The sequence below is a fragment of the Montipora capricornis genome, chromosome 2 (assembly GCF_036669925.1).
Source record: "Montipora capricornis isolate CH-2021 chromosome 2, ASM3666992v2, whole genome shotgun sequence".
NCBI classification, from domain to species: Eukaryota; Metazoa; Cnidaria; class Anthozoa; order Scleractinia; family Acroporidae; genus Montipora; species Montipora capricornis.
In genome coordinates, this window is record NC_090884.1 from 40843150 (window position 1) to 40863149 (window position 20000).

General features: G+C 39.9%; 2 protein-coding genes across 11 annotated transcripts in view; one reads left to right on the top strand and one right to left on the bottom strand.

The window, feature by feature from the left end:
* Positions 1 to 15900, top strand: part of LOC138021606 (golgin subfamily A member 1-like) — a 30957-nt gene extending 15057 nt beyond the window's left edge. For 6 of the 10 annotated variants that reach the window (XM_068868515.1, XM_068868532.1, XM_068868522.1 and 3 more), the window contains 19 exons: positions 124 to 219; positions 969 to 1064; positions 1298 to 1354; positions 2387 to 2482; positions 2894 to 2983; positions 5166 to 5231; positions 7137 to 7220; positions 7566 to 7603; positions 7827 to 7899; positions 8003 to 8069; positions 9817 to 9887; positions 11444 to 11467; positions 11793 to 11852; positions 12650 to 12709; positions 13132 to 13253; positions 14273 to 14321; positions 14767 to 14853; positions 14934 to 14984; positions 15482 to 15900. In XM_068868515.1, coding sequence (XP_068724616.1) covers positions 124 to 219; positions 969 to 1064; positions 1298 to 1354; positions 2387 to 2482; positions 2894 to 2983; positions 5166 to 5231; positions 7137 to 7220; positions 7566 to 7603; positions 7827 to 7899; positions 8003 to 8069; positions 9817 to 9887; positions 11444 to 11467; positions 11793 to 11852; positions 12650 to 12709; positions 13132 to 13253; positions 14273 to 14321; positions 14767 to 14853; positions 14934 to 14948 — 1251 coding nt within the window. In that variant the 3' untranslated portion in view covers positions 14949 to 14984; positions 15482 to 15900. The remainder of the gene's footprint in view (positions 1 to 123; positions 220 to 968; positions 1065 to 1297; positions 1355 to 2386; positions 2483 to 2893; positions 2984 to 5165; positions 5232 to 7136; positions 7221 to 7565; positions 7604 to 7826; positions 7900 to 8002; positions 8070 to 9816; positions 9888 to 11443; positions 11468 to 11792; positions 11853 to 12649; positions 12710 to 13131; positions 13254 to 14272; positions 14322 to 14766; positions 14854 to 14933; positions 14985 to 15481) is intronic. The other 4 variants (XM_068868571.1, XM_068868540.1, XM_068868557.1 and 1 more) reach the window with 1 other exon arrangement.
* A 971-nt stretch (positions 15901 to 16871) lies between these two features.
* On the bottom strand, positions 16872 to 18475 carry LOC138021658 (transmembrane protein 163a-like). The gene has a single exon (XM_068868595.1). The coding sequence runs from the start codon at positions 18321 to 18323 to the stop codon at positions 17520 to 17522; it is 804 nt and encodes a 267-aa protein (XP_068724696.1). The 5' UTR covers positions 18324 to 18475; the 3' UTR covers positions 16872 to 17519.
* Between the last annotated feature and the right edge of the window lie 1525 nt (positions 18476 to 20000).

Here is a 20000-nt window from a genome sequence, read left to right on the forward strand (position 1 = left end):
TCCTCCCTTATTATCCAGTTGTTGATTTTGTGGTCGTCGTTTTTCTATGCAGGGGAACTTGTTAAATTTCCATCATTCTCCCACCCTATGAACACTGAACTTGAACTTTCTTGGCTATTTTAGGTGAGCACCCTTAATGAAAGACTAGAAAGAAAGGAAACAGAACTTTCGGACTTCAAAACCAAATACGACCAAGAATATGAAAACTGGAGAAGTAAAGTGAGTGCTTTCAAAAGTGTATTGTTAGTATGTATGGCCCCGTTTGAGGAAGGGCGCTTTGTAAATAAAAGCTTCATCTAGTATTTATTACAAGCTCATTCATTCTGAATCGACACTCGAAATTTCAACGGCACCTACGGAGGCTTTTTGCAACAAATCAAAATATAAAGCTAGGCAAAAAGCACATGAAAAAAAGACTGCTTCGCGAAATTGGACATTTTCCATTTCGTTTCGCAACGTACCATGCATAAGCCAATGATCATGCAGGTATCCGTATCCCGTGATTCAAAGGCAACCAATTATCATCTTCAAGTGTTTCAATTAAACGAACAGTCGCCTCTCCTTCGATTATGCTTTTGTCAATCTTCACCGTTTTCTTTGATCGTTTGTCTGTTGTCTTATGACACTGTTCGCACTGTTCACTGATTCCTGTTGGTGTTTTGACGGATTGGTCGTCTCAAATCTTTTAGAAAAATTCAACTTTCTCTTTTCTTGCGGAGAAATCAAATGAAAACGGAAGCAAGATTTCGTTCGGGCTCAACGCTTTCCGGTCCCCCCCTCCCCCAAAGTATTTAAATAGATAAAATGTGCCCATTATCTCAGCAGATCCCTTGCTCTGCAGTCAGTCCGTTAGTGTATCTAATATTGTACAACTCGTTCAATGCCTTTTCAACGTTAAGTTGACATCAACGTTTTCCAACATGTTGTCTTGGTTATAGGGTAAATACTTTTGTTTTTCTCTATTGTAGAACCTACAACTCGAGCAGCAGTTAGTCATAATGCAACAAGAAAGCAAGACAGGAAGGCGATCCTCACAGGAACAGACAGCCCAACTGGAGGAAAAGGTATCCTGAGAGTTCTAACTGCTGTAGGTGTTCATGATATCAAGGCGGTTCAGTCGGCAGACCATTCTTCTAATGTTTGGGCCTTCAATCGAAGTGACCGTCGATTTTATACCCGCATTGAGTCATGGGGCCGTCCTTAATAATGGAGAGGTCCTATTGAAATGGAAAAACCAAAACCAGAATTTCGAGAAGAAATACAGCTTTCTTATCTTTTCGGTTTTTTTTCTTCCTAGGTTATGCACCTTGAAGAGGCTAGGGAAAGGGAGAAGACTGCGATGCAAACAAAAATGGTGGGTGCGCTCAAAAGAACTTGTGCCTGGTCCGGCCTCTTAAAGATAAGCATGCAACATACGCAAACGCTATCTGAACTGGGGTCTTTACCTTTTGTTACGAAGGAAGATACTAGGGAGTTTAAGCAAGGCACAACGGAACTGAACGTCAACGAAAACGTCACTTCAAAATAGAACTTAGCGCTATCGCGAGTATTTCGTTATTATGCTGTCTTTCTTGTCCACGTTACGGGTGAAATATCCTGTAACTGGTCCTGTAACTGGATGGGTGCGAATGGTTTTAAAGTAACGATACTAAATGAATGGTTCATTGATATATGCCCATGTTGTCGTCAAAACCTAAAATTTGGTGATTTTGTGGAGTACGGCAAAAGAATGCACGAAAATTCGTGCTGTACGTGCAGCTCAACTATTTTTCCCTTTTTAACCAATCATATGCTTGCTTTGTGGCGTTGTCGTTGCCGTAGGCTAGCCGTCGTCTTTTCTTAAGGCTTGGGAAAACGGCTATAACATTTGCCTCAGCATCCATTCTTTTTTGCTCAGGCTCACCGTTCACTCCCCTCTTTCAACCATGTTGAAACATGTTGAATCGAAGTTGAATCGATGTTGAATGAGTTTAAAAGTTATCGCGAATGTTGAATGAAGTTGGAGCCGCTCTAACCAACTGAGCTATGAAGCTACTGAAGTTAAGGGCTGGTCATTTGTGGGTTCCAATACTGTTCCCGTGATGAATGAATCAATGAAGGAAATGATTTATGAAACGAATCATATCTTGAACTGCGGATATGAAATCAGGTAAAGCTATGATCCTCGCAGTTACGAACACAATTTTAGCAATTGGGAAATAACCCGAGTTCTCCAGTTGGGTGTCTTGTCACTGTCTTGTTGCTTTTTATACACGATACCGCACTGAAACTTCAAACTTAGAAGGCTTTTGTATCGGTAAACCTGAAAAACTTTTATTCTTGCCCAAATTAGAGGAACCAGTACTTTTACACCACGAAATAGAAATTCCGACGGTTGTGTTTTTAGGACCAACTCAAAATGATCGAAAACGAGTACTCCAGACAAGAAGATTCTTACAAACAGCAAATGGCTGATCTTGAAGAAGAAAAGGAACAGTTACAGGTCAGTCAGTAGGACTTTTTCCTGTGTTTTTAAGGAGGCTAAGGGCCGATGACGTCATCACGAACGAAAACAATGGCTGTGCACTCTCCGTACTGCGTTCTGCGTTTTTGCACTTCACTTTGCCGCTCGCATATTGAATTCGACTCAAGTTTGAGGTTATGTGCAGGGCGTCCACACTGTTCATACCAATGTTATTCCAGGAAAGTTGGTCTATATGTTAATTCCATGCCAAACGATTTAGATTAATTTATGACTAAATTAGAATCATTGTAACGAGAAATTGTACTGATTTTAAGATGACGCTCAAGAAGCCGTCGTCTTTGTCCTTGATTAATTTCCCTATTTGGAGCTGTTTCATCTTCAGTTGCTTTTTCTGTTTGTTACCTAATAACTTCAATTCTCCTTATCTAGAACGAACTTATGTCCAAAGCGGAGGAAAACAGACATGTTTCGTTGTGTTTGGAAGACGCAATGAAAGAAACAAATGAACTTAAAAGCCAGGTATGGTGATGAGCTTCTGCAAGAGAACATGAGATAAAAGATCGAATCCCCCCATATTCTGTTGGAAATTATTTGAAATTTGCAATCCAAAAGGTCTAGATAGCAGCAACAATATAGATAGTCGTATAAACATAACAACTTTCTTTAATTTTCCAGACATGTTTCGACGGTACATCCGTCATCTTCAGTGTTACATATTTTGAAATCGCCGTTGAATTTAAAGCTTTTATTTTTGTTTTGATACGCAATATTGACAACGCAATGTAACGAAGTTTGTAAGATTGCGCGCGCTTTAAATTCAACGGCGATTTCAAAATACGGTAACACTGAAGATGACGGATGTACCGTCGAAACATGTCTGGAAAATTAAAGAAAGTTGTTATGTTTATACGACTATCTAAATTTGTAATCCTTTTTTTTTTTTGTCATACTGCGTGTGTATTTCAAGAAAGACATCTTATTGGTCAGTTAGACCCCTGTCCACACTTATCCGGAAATTTTTGTATCCGCATTTCATTTTCCGAATACGGATTTCGTCCACACGTATCCGGCGAATTCGGTAGCCGTTTCCGGAAGTTCTCGAATACGGTCTGCAGAGAGGAAAATTTTTGAATACACTGCGAATTCGGATTCGTGTGGACAGTCGTATCCGCAAATTTTCGAAGACGCTGACGTAACACTATCGAATCCAGTCTTTGCCGGGTGAGATAAATCAACCTGGCTTATCGAGACTCTCACGTGCAACTCGTTAACGAAACAGAGAAAATGGCGCCAATATACGATTTTGCGCATGCTTAACCGGGCACTAGTGAGTATCCGGATTCGCGTGGACAGTGAAAACGATTCGAAAACAATTGGAATACGCTACGTGTAGATGCGTGTGGATGGGAACCGAACAACACACAAAAAGAACCTTCTCGTGATGGGCGTAATCTCAGAATAAATTCCAAATAATCACCATGGGGCATGAAGATTCGCTCCTCTACTTCATATTCTCTTGACTTCTGCAAAACGCTTTCATTGACGGCACAGATATATTACCCTTTATTAAATTCAATTAAAACTGGTGTAAATTACCGATTTTTAAAATGACAATAATTAGATGCACTTTTCACGTAAGGTATGAAGCATGGCAACATTTCGCTAAGAGTTTACAGGATTAGAATTTTATAATATAGATGATAATAATAGTATTAATAATAATTATAATAATAACAATCATCGTCGTCATCATCACTTTATTTAAGTCTCAAATGAATCACACATAAATAAAATGGTGATCTTGTTAAAAATAATAACCTTTCCTGTGAAACTTTTATGCTATGACAATGGCAACTTTAATTTAGCTGTGAAGTGACACTTAAAATATGATCTATAAGTATACCTATTTCAGGTGTACATTTATCAGAAAACATCTTTTTCTGATTGATACATGATGCATGTAACTGAAGACGCGCTCTAAAAGTGGGTGGTACCTAAGGTACATGGAAATCAATAGACCTTGTTTACAGCTATGTGCTTAGTTACCTGGCCTGTAGATGAAAGGTGGCTTTAGTTGACCTTGATATGACACAGACCTCCCTCCTTTTCTTATGTTAACGATATTGTTCTCGTGCTAATTAGTTGGAATTTACATGAGAAAAGCAGTCAGGTTTCTATCAAAACAAGGTCTTCACTTTCATTCATAGGCCAGGTAACTGAGCACACAACTTTAAAATGGTCTATTGTCGACGCATTCTGGATGAGCTCCACCAATATTTGAGCAAAGACCACTTGTGAGCAATCCACGGGTGATGTTAGAAATTTGTTTTTGCGACGATGTTCGTCTTTGTTGTTTTTTGAATTCTCAGTCACTCATTTTGGCACGGACAAAGATTTTGCGACGAATTTGGCTACGGCTGTTGGCCGCCATTTTCCATAATTAGCAAATTTTAGCTGACGAAGAGTGTGTGTGGGGGAAAGGGGGGTGGGGGATGTGGGGAGGGGCGGGGAGATATAATCTTTGAAGCGCGTCTTCATGTTTACCTCGATCGATTCTGGCTTTGAGCAGATCTTTTTTTATGATAAAGGTACTCGTGTAAATAAGTGGAAATTTCAATAGCCGTTCTTAAACATAGTGACTTTTGATTTTCTTTATCGTGGAAAAGGTAGTGTAAATATGTTTAAAATTACCATGTTTCAGATCGCAAAATTCGAGGAAACGTTAAAGCAGAAAAATGATCTTTTAACTTGCTTTAAAGGGAGTAAGGTGAGGAATTTTAAACATTTAAATAAAGTTAAGCAGCCTCGACAGACCATCAGGATCTTAATCTTTGCTCTAAACTTCTTTTATGATAAATTTTCTTCTCGTTTAAATTCTTTACGTTATGGCATCGTTTTAACTATTCCTAAACGTTGTGAATCCCAGAATATTTTAAAATTTGGCTGTGGGTAAAGCGATTTGTAAACTCTTATTATTCAATGAAACGTTTCATCCTTATGATTCCTCAGATTATTCGGATAATTGTTAAACTTCGTTCGTTCAAGAATTGTGACGTCAGTCGTTCAGTAATGGCAAATGTTGGACGATTGACGTCATATGCCACTTCATTGTAGCTATGAACTTTTCAAACGGTTGAGAAAGTGACAAAGAATGCTTTTTCATAGCATTGAAAATGTTTGAAGTAAACTGCATTTTACTTTCGCATAATACGAGAACTTAAGCCTTTTTTTGCAGGCTGTTGTCCGTCTCGATAACTTCTCTTATCTGAGTAACTTTTCATATCATAATCAGCCTCGTCCACTAATTGTTAATTGTTAGAGCATACGTGAATTGTCATATATCTCATTAAATGATCGCAACTTAGGCCCTGTTTAAAAAAAGGGAGGGTAACCCTACTGCTAGGGTTACCCTATTAGAAGGGTCAAAGATAGACCGGGGTTGCAAGTAAAATTTGAAGGGTAGGGTTACCTATCACCCGGACAACTCTAAATGGCCTTGGTAACCGCACCTGGCTAGGCAAACTGGCCGACAAGAGAAGAGTTCTACTTGGTATCTCAATTCTCGTGTCTGTGTTGCCTGTTATTTCTGCTTTCCAGTTTTATGGAATGTTGTTATGTTACCTTCTTATTGCTAAGCAACGACAAGAAGTTGCAATGTTAAACACTGCCCTGCAATGCAATTCAGCACTTGCTCGATTGCATGATTCAAAAAGGAGATCAATACTATATAACGCACCAGACAAATTAATAATAGTTAAAACTGTGAAAGTCGTATGTTTTGAACTGCGGATGTAATCGGTGACTCTAAACGAGAATGATCAGCGCAGTTATGAACAACTGAAGTGGTTGCAAAGGAAGCCAAAAACAATAGCCCTTATGCGTGATGACGTCTGACTAGCTGATTTCACCACCAAGCCTCGAGTTCGAAAATCAAACATGTAAGTTGTAGCCTGAGCTGAATCCCAAAGGAACAAACTTGTAAAGAAAACCCACGTGCGAACAGACGATGTCATGTCCAGATGATGCGAATAATTTTGTGCAAACGAGGCTTGGTGGTGAATTTTTGAACAATATGACATGACGTCATCATGCATAAGGCCTGTCAAAGCTTGAAAGGGACTCGAATCCCATAACCGTGCGATTGATTTGCTCGCTGCTCTACCAACCGAACTATCAAGCGTCTTTAAAGTGCTAATCAACTCAAAAAACTTTTCCACTTTATTTATTCTCTGAAATCGTCCGAAATATATTGTGTAGTTTTGGAACCCTTTTAAACTGAAAATTCACTTTTTTATTCGCTTTGAAAGATAGGAAAAGTAGCCGAAAAATGATAGGGAATGCGTTCGATACCGGGTTGACGTCTCAAGTTAATTTGCATCGTCTTTTTTCAAAGCACTATCCATTCCCCTTCATTGCTCGATTATGGATCAATATATGACCACTTTTCCCATCTTCCAAAGTCAATAAAAAAGTGAAATTTCCATCAAAAAGTTCTAAAAACAACACATTGTGTATATTTGGGACGATTTTGGAGAATCAATAAAGCGAAAAAGTTTGTTGAGGTGATTGGCACTTTAATTGCTAGTAACTTTCGGCCATGATCGCTACTGTCAAATCACTGGCATGAGAATAGTGTCAGCTGGTAATGTTTGCTTCTTTCTACAAATCTCAGCTTGATTCACCGTCACATTTCGCGGAAACTAATCTTAACACTGAAGAACTGGAAAATCTGAAAGAGGAGCTACAAAGCTCTAAGGTAAGACAGAGGTACTCGTCGTAAGCTTAATATAGCTGAAGACTGAAAACAATAAAAACGTTCTTTTCAGCAAGCATTTTAACATTCATCCATCTTCTCAACTAACTATTGTTCGAGCCATTTTATATCCCTTAGGAAAAAGTTGCTAAAAGTGGTAACGGTAACCTATGAACTTTGTAGTTTTTTTGTGCGGATTGGCAAAATAAGAAGGGAAGTGGTGTGCGCAAGAGGAAATTCTTTGTCTGATATCGACGTTTTAAACAACTTCCTCGGTGAACAGCTAGACATTTAAACGTAAACATTTTTAGCAAAATGGCGTGTTAATTTTTTTTTTCAATGTTTCAGATTCGTTATCAGAATGCCGAAGAAGTGCTTGAACAAAGGTAAGTCGATGTAAAATATGTTGTCGCCTTGACACGTTCATTTGCAGTTCCCATGCCCTTGCACGTTTGATTCATCGAAGGCATGAGGCGAGCACGATTTTCAGAGGCCAGTAGTGCCATCGGGTGGTTGGCCTGTGGCTCATACGACTCTGTGTAAGATACATACAGCGGTGATTAAGTGCGAGAAGTCAAGGTAAATGGCAGCTTTGTCTCGTTTATGCAGGGAAAAAACAATCGCTGAGCTGAGAAAAACAGTTGCGGAGAAGGAGGAATTACTTCACCGTTCAACGACGAAGGTGGGCTTATTTATTCAATCAACTTTTTCCTTCATACTCATGGATGGGTGATTCGATAATCATTTGATTCTGAGAAACGAAATCTTTTAAAATTTCCTTTTAGATGAGGCAGTATGAAGAAAATAACAGATTTCTGGGCAACGACAGAATTTATACTTCAGATAGCAGAGGTGAGTAAGAAGAAATTAGAGAGTTTAGGAAACGGCGAGGGCCGCGGCTAAAACAACGACTCAAAACAAGAATATCATTGGATAAAAGACGAAAAACAACCAAAACAAAGTTCTCACGTGTGGCACACATTTTATCTCGTACTTTTGCGGCACTCTGCATATTAACGACGTGGAATCACCACGTTAAGGTGATGTTACACGAGCCGATTTTTAACGCAACATTGTTGCCTTAAAAGTTGCCTCGTGTAACAGGGTGCAAAGGGCGATTTTTAACGCAACATTTTGTTGCGGCAACATGTTGCAGGTTTTTGAAAGCGTTTCTAAAACCTGCAACATGGTTGCCCGAATTTTGTTGGTGTTGGTGCGTGTAACACCCCCGCCGCTGACTTTTAACGCAACATCGTCAAGAGCTAACTCTCTTATTAACTGATGATATACCCCTCTTTCCTCCCTCCGTCTAATCCAACTTCTCGTCCAAATAATTCGTTCCCGATTTCTTCCTTTCTCATCTTCCAAATCGTCCACTAACAACGGAACCTGAATGATTTTCAGCCGCCGTCTTCTTAACTCATTGTCCGCCATATTTGTCGAGCAGGAGCTTGGGTTCAAGTGTTGCGAGCAATGTTGCGTTAAAAATCGTCTCGTGTAACATACCGTTGCTGCAACGAAGTTGCGTTAAAAGCTGTCTCGTGTAACATGGATTAAAAATCGGCGTTAAAAATCGGCTCGTGTAACACCACCTTTAGGGACTTTAAGACCTACGACGCGGTCGTCAATGAGAACGCCACAAAACAACAATATCATTGGTTAAAAAAGGAAAAATAATCGTGCTGCACGTGCGGCATGCATTTTAGCTCATATTTTTGCGATTCGAATTCTCTTCACAACAACGACGTGAAATTCACCAAATTTGAGGTTTTGACGACAACGCGAGCGTACAAATGTGAATCTTTCATCTTCTGTTTTTACTCTGAAACAGCTCGCACCAATTTATTTTTACGATACTTATTCCACATCGTACGACATGAACGAGACAATAATCGCGAAAGACTTTGGATATTGCATAGTTACATTTTGAAGTGACGTTTCGTCGACGTCGGCGTCGTAGATCTTGAAGTCCTTATTTTAGGGTTTGACGACAACGTAAGCGTACAAATGCGAAATTCTCATTCTATATTTTTTTCTTTGAAAAATTTAGTTTTAGGATAATTCTCCCACATTGTACGACATCAGTGAACGAGATGGTATACCCGCGAAAAACAGCGACATGTCCCCTCGTTTGAACTGATACTTTTGTAACTGTGCAACACTTATTTGGGGGTTATTTTGTCCATCCGACGTGTCCCATGGACAAAATCACCCCCAAAACTGGTGTTGCACAAATATGAAAGTATCAGTTCACACGAGGGGACATGTCGCTGCAACATATTATCCCTGAAATATGTACCGGCAACATTTTCATATTTGTGCACATGTTGTGATTTTGTCGCTGCTACGTGTCGCCTCAGTGTGCACTACACAAGTTTTTTGTCGCTACAACTTGTCGCTGCACTATGTCCCTGTAACATGACCCCTCGTGTCTCAGCACCTTTACGATTGTGTAAAGTTATAATTTGAGGTGCCGTTTTCTTCGACTTCGCCGTTGTATATCTTAAAGTCCCTAATGATCGGAAAATACGGTAAAATGAGAAAGCTTTGGTTGTTGTTACCCAGTGCCTATGACTGCGGATTTGTCATTTGTTTTCAGACTCGCATAAGGCCGTTGCCAGTTTGAGGGGGAGAGTGAAAGAATTAGAAGAGCAGCTTCAGGAAAGAGAGGTAAGAAGGAAATAATACGTTGTTTGCAACCAGTTTCTAGAGACACATAACAATGCTGCAATGTACAATTGACCTCTTTAGCTTGTAAGGCCGGGACACACTAGGCGAGAAGTCGCTGCGGCACGCCGTGGGGGAGGACAAGTCGGCGCAGCCTATTTCCTTTTCGTAAACGGTCGTTGCCATTTGAAACGGTCGTTGCCATTTGTTAGAACGGTCGTTGCCATTTGAAACGGTCGATGCCATTTTTTAGCTCTGAATTACACTCGTTAGGTCTAAGAACTCAAAAAGTTGCGGTTACTGGGAGTTGTGTCTCGCTGGTCATATGAGTTAGGTTCGGGTTAGGGTTCTGTTTAGGGTGAGGGCTAAGAACCCGAGTTCGAGTTTTGACTCTTTTTTTCCTCCGGTTTTTCTTTTATAAATGTTTTTTGTTTTTCCTTTTGTGTCTTAATTTTTGTTAATATTTTTTCTTAGTTTGTTTCTTTTAATTTTCTTTGAAGTAAAGTGTGTAGTCGACCGTTATAAATGGCATCGACCGTTTCAAATGGCAACGACCGTTCTTAGAAATGGCAACGACTGTTTACGAAAGGGAAATTTGCGTCGCCGCAACAGTTCGCCTTGTATCATTTGTATGACACGGTTAATTTTGAGAAAATCATTGTCGCAGTTGCACGAATTCAAACCAGTTTGAATTCGTGCGACTGATCGCAGCGACAAAATGTGGCGCATGTAGTGATGTCGTACCGTGTGTACACTTCCGGCAACAAGTCGCTGCGACAAATTATAAATGAACCAACGAGAGAGCTTCATATTGTATTCGCTGGTCTGCCATATTGAATAAGAAAACTAGTTATTATTCCCCCTCATACAAGGTCATGCACTACGTGTGCACGAAACAGGCGTCGTGTCGCAGCGACTTGTTTAGCAAGTTGTACACACGGAGCGACTTGTCGCAGAGACCTGTCGCTGCGACTTGTCGCCTAGTGTGTCTTGGCCTGTAGGTTTTGTTTTCCCCTTTCAGACCACGTGATTTTACTGTAGAGAACGGTTTTTTTCAAATGTCGTCTTACGCACGTGGTTATGTATGAATAACTTACGAAAAAACAAAAGGAGAATTCCCTTGAGAACATCACGTGGTCTGAAATGGGAAAACAAAACGTACAAGTTAGATAGGTCAAATTCCTGGTGGACGAACAAAAAGAGCTAATGAGAAGTCTTTTGTTTTCGTCCACCAACATGGCGTCGATGCCGTAACGTGAAAACCACCTTTTGAGAAAACACAAGAAAACAGGAAACTTTAACAAACTGTTCCCCCCCCCCCCCCCCGGCTTAAGGGTCTTTCCATTGGCTTTCTTTCTGTTCGCTTTTTTAAAAATCAAATGTGCTGATGATGAACCCCCCGTTGTCGTCTGATTGGATGCAGCCCAAGGTGACTTGCTGTGCGACGTTACGTGTTGGTCTTGGAACTTTAACAGCCTCGAGCCCGCCACTTTTCACCAAATTTAAGCAAATTTTAAAATCTCGTTACCGTCTGACTAACTGCAATTGATCTTTTTCAGATGCTTCAGTTGGATGAAAACGAGGTAGGCCATTTTCCTTCATTTACGCTTTTTTTCGAGGCTTCGTTTGAATTAGCTACTAGGAACCCTTTTTCGGTCCAGACACAAAGGGATGCAAGAGTTATATGCTAAAAATAATAAAAATAAGCGAAAGAATTCGAACTTGATAACTACCCAGTCACTTACTCACTCACCTACTCACCTACTGACTCACACACACACACACAATCAATCAATCAATTCGTCAGTCAGTCAGTCAGTCAGCCAACCAATCAATCAACCAAAGTCCAATATTCTTTTCTATGCGGCTGTTAGCAAGTTGAAATTTCAGATTCTTTTTTTTTAACAGTTACGTGATCTCAGAAAAGATAACAGCCGCCTAGAGACAGATCTTGAAGACAAAGATAAAGTAAGTTCAAAGGGTTTTGGGGGTAAGGATAGGTCAAGTATATTGCCAATCTTTTTTGTTGCAGCTTCTGTGATTTCATGGCCCAACAGACACAATAATCACTTAGGTAATGAAGTATTACAAATAGGGAAAAACACATCACACAATGATTATTTACTGATGTGATCTGCGTGACGTAGTTCGCGACCAAAAGTTATGATGATAACACCAGATTCTTCATTATAACAACGGTAACAGCAAGGTGACACACGCTAACACCAACCCGGTGTGGCCAACACATCACGCATGCGCACAACCATTTCACCCGGTCAATTACATCCATGGACAGCTGTTTCGGCCTTTTGGGCCTCATCAGCATGGCGTAGCACCCCTTTAAGTGGCAGCTTCACATGCCGAAACAGCTGTCCATTGCTAATTGGCCGGGTGAAATGGTTGTGCGCTTGCGTGATGTGTTGGCCACACCTGGTTGGTGTTAGCGTGTGTCATCTTGCTTTTATTGATGTTCATTACAACGGAGCTCCGCGAGCGCGGAGCACCATGAGTAAGAAAATATGGTACCGTACGACCGTACGTACGTCACCCCTCCATGTATGCCAATGTGACCAGTATCACGTGACCATATCACGGGCTCAAGTGTAGAGCCCATCAAGGTCAGCTGCGTTTTTGAAGTTGACTGCTGACCAGGTGCTGGGTTTATGTTGGATCGCAGGTTCAATACAGGTTAACTTATTGTATTAAGAATAAAAGACCCTTGAACTCCGCTTCTAGACTTGGCTAAATCTATATATTACTTGCAGAGAATGAAACTTCTTCAAGCCAAAATAATCGAGCTTAAAAAGGCGTTCCAACGAGAACTGGTAAGAACTCTTGATGTGTAGGTTTCTTTGGTAGTATTATGTGTGTGTATTAGTAGTCGCTGAATAAAAGGCAGAAGTGTAAATAAGAGGAAGAAAACAGTTTGCGGAAGCATGAAAACTTGTTCCTTCAGAAGTGTACTCGAAGATAATTAGCACTAACCTCTCGCAGGGAATCATAAATGTTAAGCTATATCAAGATTATCTCTAATAATACGGAGATCGAATACAAGCAATATCAATATCATAGCATTCTGTCAAATCGACAGTGATCGTTTCACTTTGGTGAAATTACTCAAAAACAGGTTAGATTTAAAAATACATTTTTTTAACGTTGTTTGCTTTTATCCCGACGCTCGCAGGTGTCGGTATATCATTTTGAGAACTCTGTCTTGGCTGTGATTCTATATCTGATTCTCTTCCAGAAAATGGTAGCCCCTGGAATAGAGGAGTCGGATAGAAGTTGTCCCGGCACACCTAATGGTGACGTGATGACCCCGAGTGAAGAAGCGAAAGAGAGACAAGAATATCTCGAAGTTAATTTTAAGTATCCTTTTCTCTGAATTATTGGCTTGTTTGAATTTGTGGTCAGTCAGTAGTCGACCAGTGCATGTAAGTGAGGCCGTCGGTCTGTTGGGGGGTCAGTCAGTCCGTCAGCCAGGCAATCAACTAGGCATGATCCATCAGTCACCCCTGATCTGCCAGACAAAGCGATCATTCATAATTGCCAGAGTTTCGAAGCAAGCAACCGTGGACAATTTTCCTGTCGGTGTACGTTGGATCAGTGGCTTGATCTGATCGGCGTTATTTCAAGTTGAGAAACTAAATATTTTAAGCAAGAGCCGATACAACGTAGATTTGATTTTTAGTGATGTACTATATTTCGGCTGGCCAAACCAGCCTTCTTCAGGTACAATGAGAGTTTACATTGAATTGCTTCTATGTACATATATATATATATATATGGTAAATGGATGTTGACGTAATACTGGAAAAAATGTGATAAAACATGGCAGTTACAAAGATTTTGAATTCAAATACTAAGAGTCACGGAAAAATAACGGAAATCACTAAAATAATAAACTGAAATCTAATACGTTTCTTCGCGGATATTAAGACCGTTGGGATCAATTGTCCTGCCTTTTAAAATTAAAAAAGCTTCCCTGGCCAATTCAATGTAAACTCTCATTGTACCTGAAGAAGGCTGGTTTGGCCAGCCGAAATATAGTACATCACTAAAAATCAAATCTACGTTGTATCGGCTCTTGCTTAAAATATTCATAATTGACTCACTTGATGAGTCTCCCGGCAATCAATTCGCTATTTTGACCAATCCAATAAAATAATGGATATTCAGTTCACAGAAGAATCATACAGTCCCAAGAGTAAACAACTTGCATTGTTTTTATGTAAAGAACCCCCAAAACGTATTGCATTGTGGGATGGAGTAAATAGTGAATATGGAGATCATTTCGATCAAATGTTCCTCTGTGGAGTTTCTACTTACGCGAGTATTTGTGCTCTTTGTTATTGTGCGAACTGCTGATGACCTTAACCCTGGCTCAGATATTTAAAACACGTCATTTTAAAGTACATGTGCAGCAACAATAAGCAGGTAATAGTCATCAAGTCAGTCAGGGGAGAATCTCATTCAAATATGGATTATTTTGTGTGGTTTCTCTTCATTGCAGCGAAGTTGTGTAGACTATTGATGTTCAAAGGTGTAATGCACACATGAGAAGGATGATGAACTAGTTGCTTGGCAACGAGCGAAAGGACAACTGAGAAATCAGAGTCCTCTGCAGGATTCGAACCTACGACCTCCGTAGCACCCACCGGTCAGCGATCGGATGCTCTCTACCCATTTGAGCTACAAGAACCGGTCATTTAGCTAGGTTCTTCGTGGACAATGTGTTTCGCTGGTCTGCGGTCTCTACGATGTCATGCGCCTCAGATTTCAAATGCAACTAAAAGATCCTGCCGTGCACTCTGAGTTCGCCCGTTGCTAAACAACCAGTCTAACTTTTGTATTTGTCATTCTTTTTCATTTCCATTCCTAGTCACGCCAGTTGATCAACGTAATCGCGTATTTATTGAGATTCACCCCAAAAGAGGAAAAATGCGTCAAGGAAGCCATGGAATGGAAGGTTTGTTTTGGTGCTTTCCTTTCGGTATTGTTACTCATTTAATGCTATTTTTCTGGACGATCTTTTCTTCTTTGTTTTAGTTACCTCTTGACTAGAGATATTTTTGTAGCTGAACTTAACAGCGCCGATTGGTAAGTTTCTTTTCAATAGTGACAGACCTAACATTTAACTGGGTTAAAAGGACATGAAGAAAGTTCATATATGAAGGCCATATATATATGAACTGCGGAAAGAGTCAAGTTAAGATGCTGATATTAACTTTTGTCATATCTATATCCTCTACGAGGTCAATACAGTATATTAACTTGTCTAACGGACACTTTGTGACATCTGTACATGAATGTAATTTTCCCGCTGTGTTGGATATGTGTGCCGGTTTAGGTAGTATGAACTGTTTTTCTGTGCGGCTGAAAGCGTTCTTTGCAGTAAATCACGATTTTCTCCGCTTTCAATAATGGTTTTGTGCGGGGCTTTTTTGTTTGTCAGAAACAGGTTAAGTAAGGCCTATGAATACTCAGTGGAAAACGCAACTCGTACTTGCTCAGCATGTGGTCTCTATATTTTCTTTTACTTTTTCGTTTATTTTGGGGAATTGACTTTTTAAATCTCTTTTCGATAATTTTTGTAGGATGATAGAGTTTTTCACTCTGGTGTTTAGCGGTCATGGAGGAAAGAAACGGAGTTCGCACGCAATTATTACGTGCGGCTGGTCTTGGAACACGAGAGTACAGTTTCCTGAAGGACATCATTGTGAACAAAATGTTTAGAGTACATTTCATGCTAACGAAATGAATCAACTATAGGTATTGTTCCCAATTACGATTTCTAAATTGTGGTATTTGTTTGGAAGTTTTCCAGAAATGTTTCTATACAGACAGAATACAAAATTTGATGTATTTTTAATACGGCGATTCTTCGAAGAGATGTGTGATACGATTATTGAAAATTATATTTATTTCCATATTTGCGGTGTGGTGAACATAATTTCTTCATAGATGCAGAAACGATGTCAATACAATTTGTGGCGAAATAAAGTACATTTGTGAAGGCTTCGTTCTGTTACTTGTCCGGTCGGTAGTATTAAGGCTATGCAGCCTAATAAAGCTCACTCGTGGAATGAGCCCTTTTGGTAGTAAATATCTCTGTAGGTGAGATCTTGGATAGTCGCCGGTGGCACATTGTCCTATTCAGCCGTGATTCACAGAAGGTGTATAACTTATCTCATATTTTATTTCGTATGCTCGAAAGAACAGTTCGTTGCATTTTTTGCCTTACACATGTTTTTCATTAGAGCCGCAAAACCCCGATGAGGTTTACATAAGTTTCTGTGTTGTGCACTTGACTGTACACGGTGTAAAAGGAGGAGAATTTGGATGGATCGCTGCGGAACCAAATGGTTTCTTTTCTGTGGTCTGTTGCGATTGAATCCACTGATTTAAAGGGATCTTTCACTCCGACTAATGAATAATTTTAAACCGAACAAAATAATTTTTGCAATCAAATTTGATCGACAGCTTTTCTTCAAAAAAGGGCTTGAATCGAAAAAAGTTAATTTTAGAATCAGTTATTTTCACTTCCAAATTTTCAGATACAAACGCTTTCATTAAAAAATGGGAACAATGTTTGTTGTAAACATTATGTTGTATGGTTTAAAGTTATTTTCTTGTTTTAGTGGAGGTTCCCATTAGATGACACAGTCACGTGGTTTGTTTTTGATGTGCTTGAAAGACGGAGAGAAAGAAACCCTGCTGTTTTTTTATTTACTTCCTTGCGTTGAATTGCTACTGAAACGAAAATTTTCCATGTGAGATTTTTGCGTAGTTTATTACTTTCAACCACGCTGATCGTCGTGGTCGGGTTCGTTTTTAGTGAAAGATACCGGAAATAGTGTTTCAGGCCATTGAAAACTGCATGTTTTGCCCCAAAACATGTCCGGGACGTGGCTGTTATTGTCAGAACAGATTGCACAATTTCTTTCGAGTCAAAACCTCTCTTTCTCGAAGAAATCAACTTTCGGCTTTGAGTCTTGTTTTATTTTAGGTTGGAGGAAGTTCAATAGAGAATACAGAAAAGATCATGAAATCCGAGGAAAAAACGTTAACAAACAATTATGCAAAGTCCGGATTAATTCATAAATCGCATATATGTAACGCGAAACACTCTTCATCCCTTTGTCAAAAGCGGATGTTTCAAAGGGACATAAATTTGCATTGAAGTGAGCCTGATACAGTTCCATGTCAAGATTATCATGGAAAAATGAAGGGATAAAATCTCTATTTTACTGACATTGTCAATGCGCGACAAGGAAAAAATTCATGAAAGTTCTCGACACTAACTTTCTTTCGATGCAACGAATGGAGTCAACCAACAGCTGACAACTAGAGTAATACAATTTCCCAACGCAGAAAAATTATACTCTCAAATCTAAAGATATTTTCGAGTTTTTCACGTATTTATAGCTTCCCTATATTGATTTTGCTACGATGCATTTTTCCGGAGAAAAGGTTTTGTATGGAATCACACAAGAAAATTATAATTGAAAAAAACTACTTGCAGGTGTTCCGGAAACATCCTCCTCGCTTTTTGTTTTATTTTCTCAAGAGAAAAGTAGTGTACCTTTCACAGTTTACGCGAAAAATAAAATTGCTTTTTCTTGTCTTCGTCTCTCAAAACTGTTCGTATTCCTCCGGGATTCCAAACCTCTCTTTCTTCCACACCACTTTTGTAACGATCAAAACTCCATAACAGAATGTGGCAAAAGCAATGATAATAGCAATACCCGAGTCCAACCACCACGTTGAATGCATTTCGCAGTAGATGATTGTACTTGTAATAAGGCCTAGTGCCATCGCAGCGCCACAGGCCGAGTCTATAGAGTCGATCCTCAACGCCAAACTTTGCAGCTTCTCAGCAATGCGGAATTTGAGCCAAAAGAATACAGAGTAACACAGGAATCCCACAATTGAGATAGACAGGAGAGCAATGGTTTGTCGTGGTTCCAAATCGCTGACAAGAAACTGGATTGCTCTCGCGAACATCATGATCGCAGATAAAATGAAGCACAGGGCTATCACAAGACACGCTTTGCGTTCTTTGTCGGGGCCTAAGTCGCCATTAACGCCGTGGTAAAAACGCCAGACTATCACTCCAGACGACACGACACCCAGCATTGCGTCAAAGGCAATCGCGAAGGCTGCCGAGCTTTCTGAAATACCCGAACTCACAAACGACGCTATGGCGAGCAACAGTGTAACGTACATGGAGGCAAAAGACACGGCTAACGCCGCACGACGCCAGTGTTGCTTCTCATGTACAGACAGTTTGCGTCTTTTTTTCTCTCCTTCATCGTCGTAGGGCGATACGCATGGAAAAGTGCCGAAGTCTTCTTGTGGTTTTGTATTATCTGTTGTCACATTCACCGCCTTTAGTGTTGGTGTTTCCATGGACAGTTCTTCCGGTGATTTTTCCATTCCTTTGTTGTACCGGCTTCCTCTCGCCAATGTTTTTAGTTCCAATATGTTCTTTTCTCTTTGCCGATAGAACTTGTTTTTCGGGGAAGTAGTGTACAACCGTTGCTCAAGTCCTCCTGCTCAGTCTTACCTTAAAAGTGAATTAAGTTGCGCGTTGAAACTCCAAATTAAATCGCCATCATTTGTACCTTGTTACGCACAATTCTTTGGCCAAATTTCAAGATTCCGAACGTTTGTGACTACCAGCTTTTACAGAAGACAAAAGCTATCGGTTCAGAGCTACAATTGAGGGGTAAAGGTCGCTTCAAATCACAAAGATATCGTTGATAAATGCATAGCAGTTGATGTCGCGATGTAGTTCACAAAAAAGTGCTTTCCAATTAAATGTCGATACTGTCAGAGTCAAGTGATCTCCCTCTTTGGCCGTAATAAAATTTCAGAGCAAATTCGTAGGTAAAATAAGTTCTCTTTTAGATTTTAAATGTCGTTGATTAGTACAAGGCAGCGCGAGGCAAAATTCTAGAATCAACAAAAGCGGCTTAATTTTTGGTGCTGTTGCAAGACAGGAAATAGAAGAAATGGCAGGTGTTTCTTGCGAATGTAATTGGCTGATACTGAGCGCTACTACTCATCTGAATCAAAACTGAACCAATCGGGTCGACTTTCGATGGAATCATTTTCAATTACACAGCTACGGGTATCTGGCTGCACTCTCGATTTTTTGTTTCGAGGCTCTCCTTCCGAGGATGTTAAAATTTTGTCAAATCAGTTCGTAGCCCTGAAATTCGGATGGAAAACAACCTCGCGAGACTTGCTGTAATAAAAGTTTGCTATCAGACACGGCTTGATTCTACTCTGATTTGAAGAAATTTAAATGCAGCTTAGAAAGTTACGATTCAAAGACTTTAAATCGTAACTTTCAAAGCTGCATTTAAATTTCTTCAAGCCGTAGTACAGTTCTATTTAAGTTCTTTTGGATGCATCTCTGCCTGGGGTGAACATATCTCTGTCGTGGGTGGACACGTTTCGTCATGGTGACTGAATTTTGGTCTGCGTCAATCGTGAGCCTTTGTTTTCATTTATCGATTCACTTCTTTCTTGGTTGAGGGATTAAGCAACTATTTTCCGTTGTCCTTGTACCAGCTTCTTCCATCAAGCCCTTCCCTGAAAGATTTTGGTTTTCGCAGAATCAAACTCGGATTTCATTCGAAATTTCCTTGTTGTCGGCTGCACTATCGCTCGATAACTTCTTCCGTGAGTCTTGCCTTAATTTTAACGTGTGTTGTCTTTAATGCCACATTGCAGCATTTTGAGTTTATTCAACGACACGATTGACAAAGACGCAAGTATTCAACGAAATGTAAATGTTTATATGACAATTAAGACACCACGGTTGTCATGACTTCTTTTCATAAAACATGGAAGCCGTCGCACGCTGTAGATAAAATTCTTGCGGTTTTGTTTTCATTTCAGGCAGGTACAACGAAGATCTTTAGAACCTCTGATTTAATTGAACCATGCACCATGGATACAACTACTGTTAGGGGATTAGATTACCTTGCCAAGTTCCTTTGTAATTTTTTTTGTGCCTACTGTTTTCTAACCCATTCACGTTTCACTCGAGCCGTTGTTAGAGCTGGGTTCTGGCCCGTTTCAGGGATTTATTCACTTGTCTTT

Bases quoted from the DNA above. Each gene is read 5' to 3' on its own strand.
- LOC138021658 (XM_068868595.1), bottom strand. From the start codon at position 18,323: ATGGAAAAATCACCGGAAGAACTGTCCATGGAAACACCAACACTAAAG.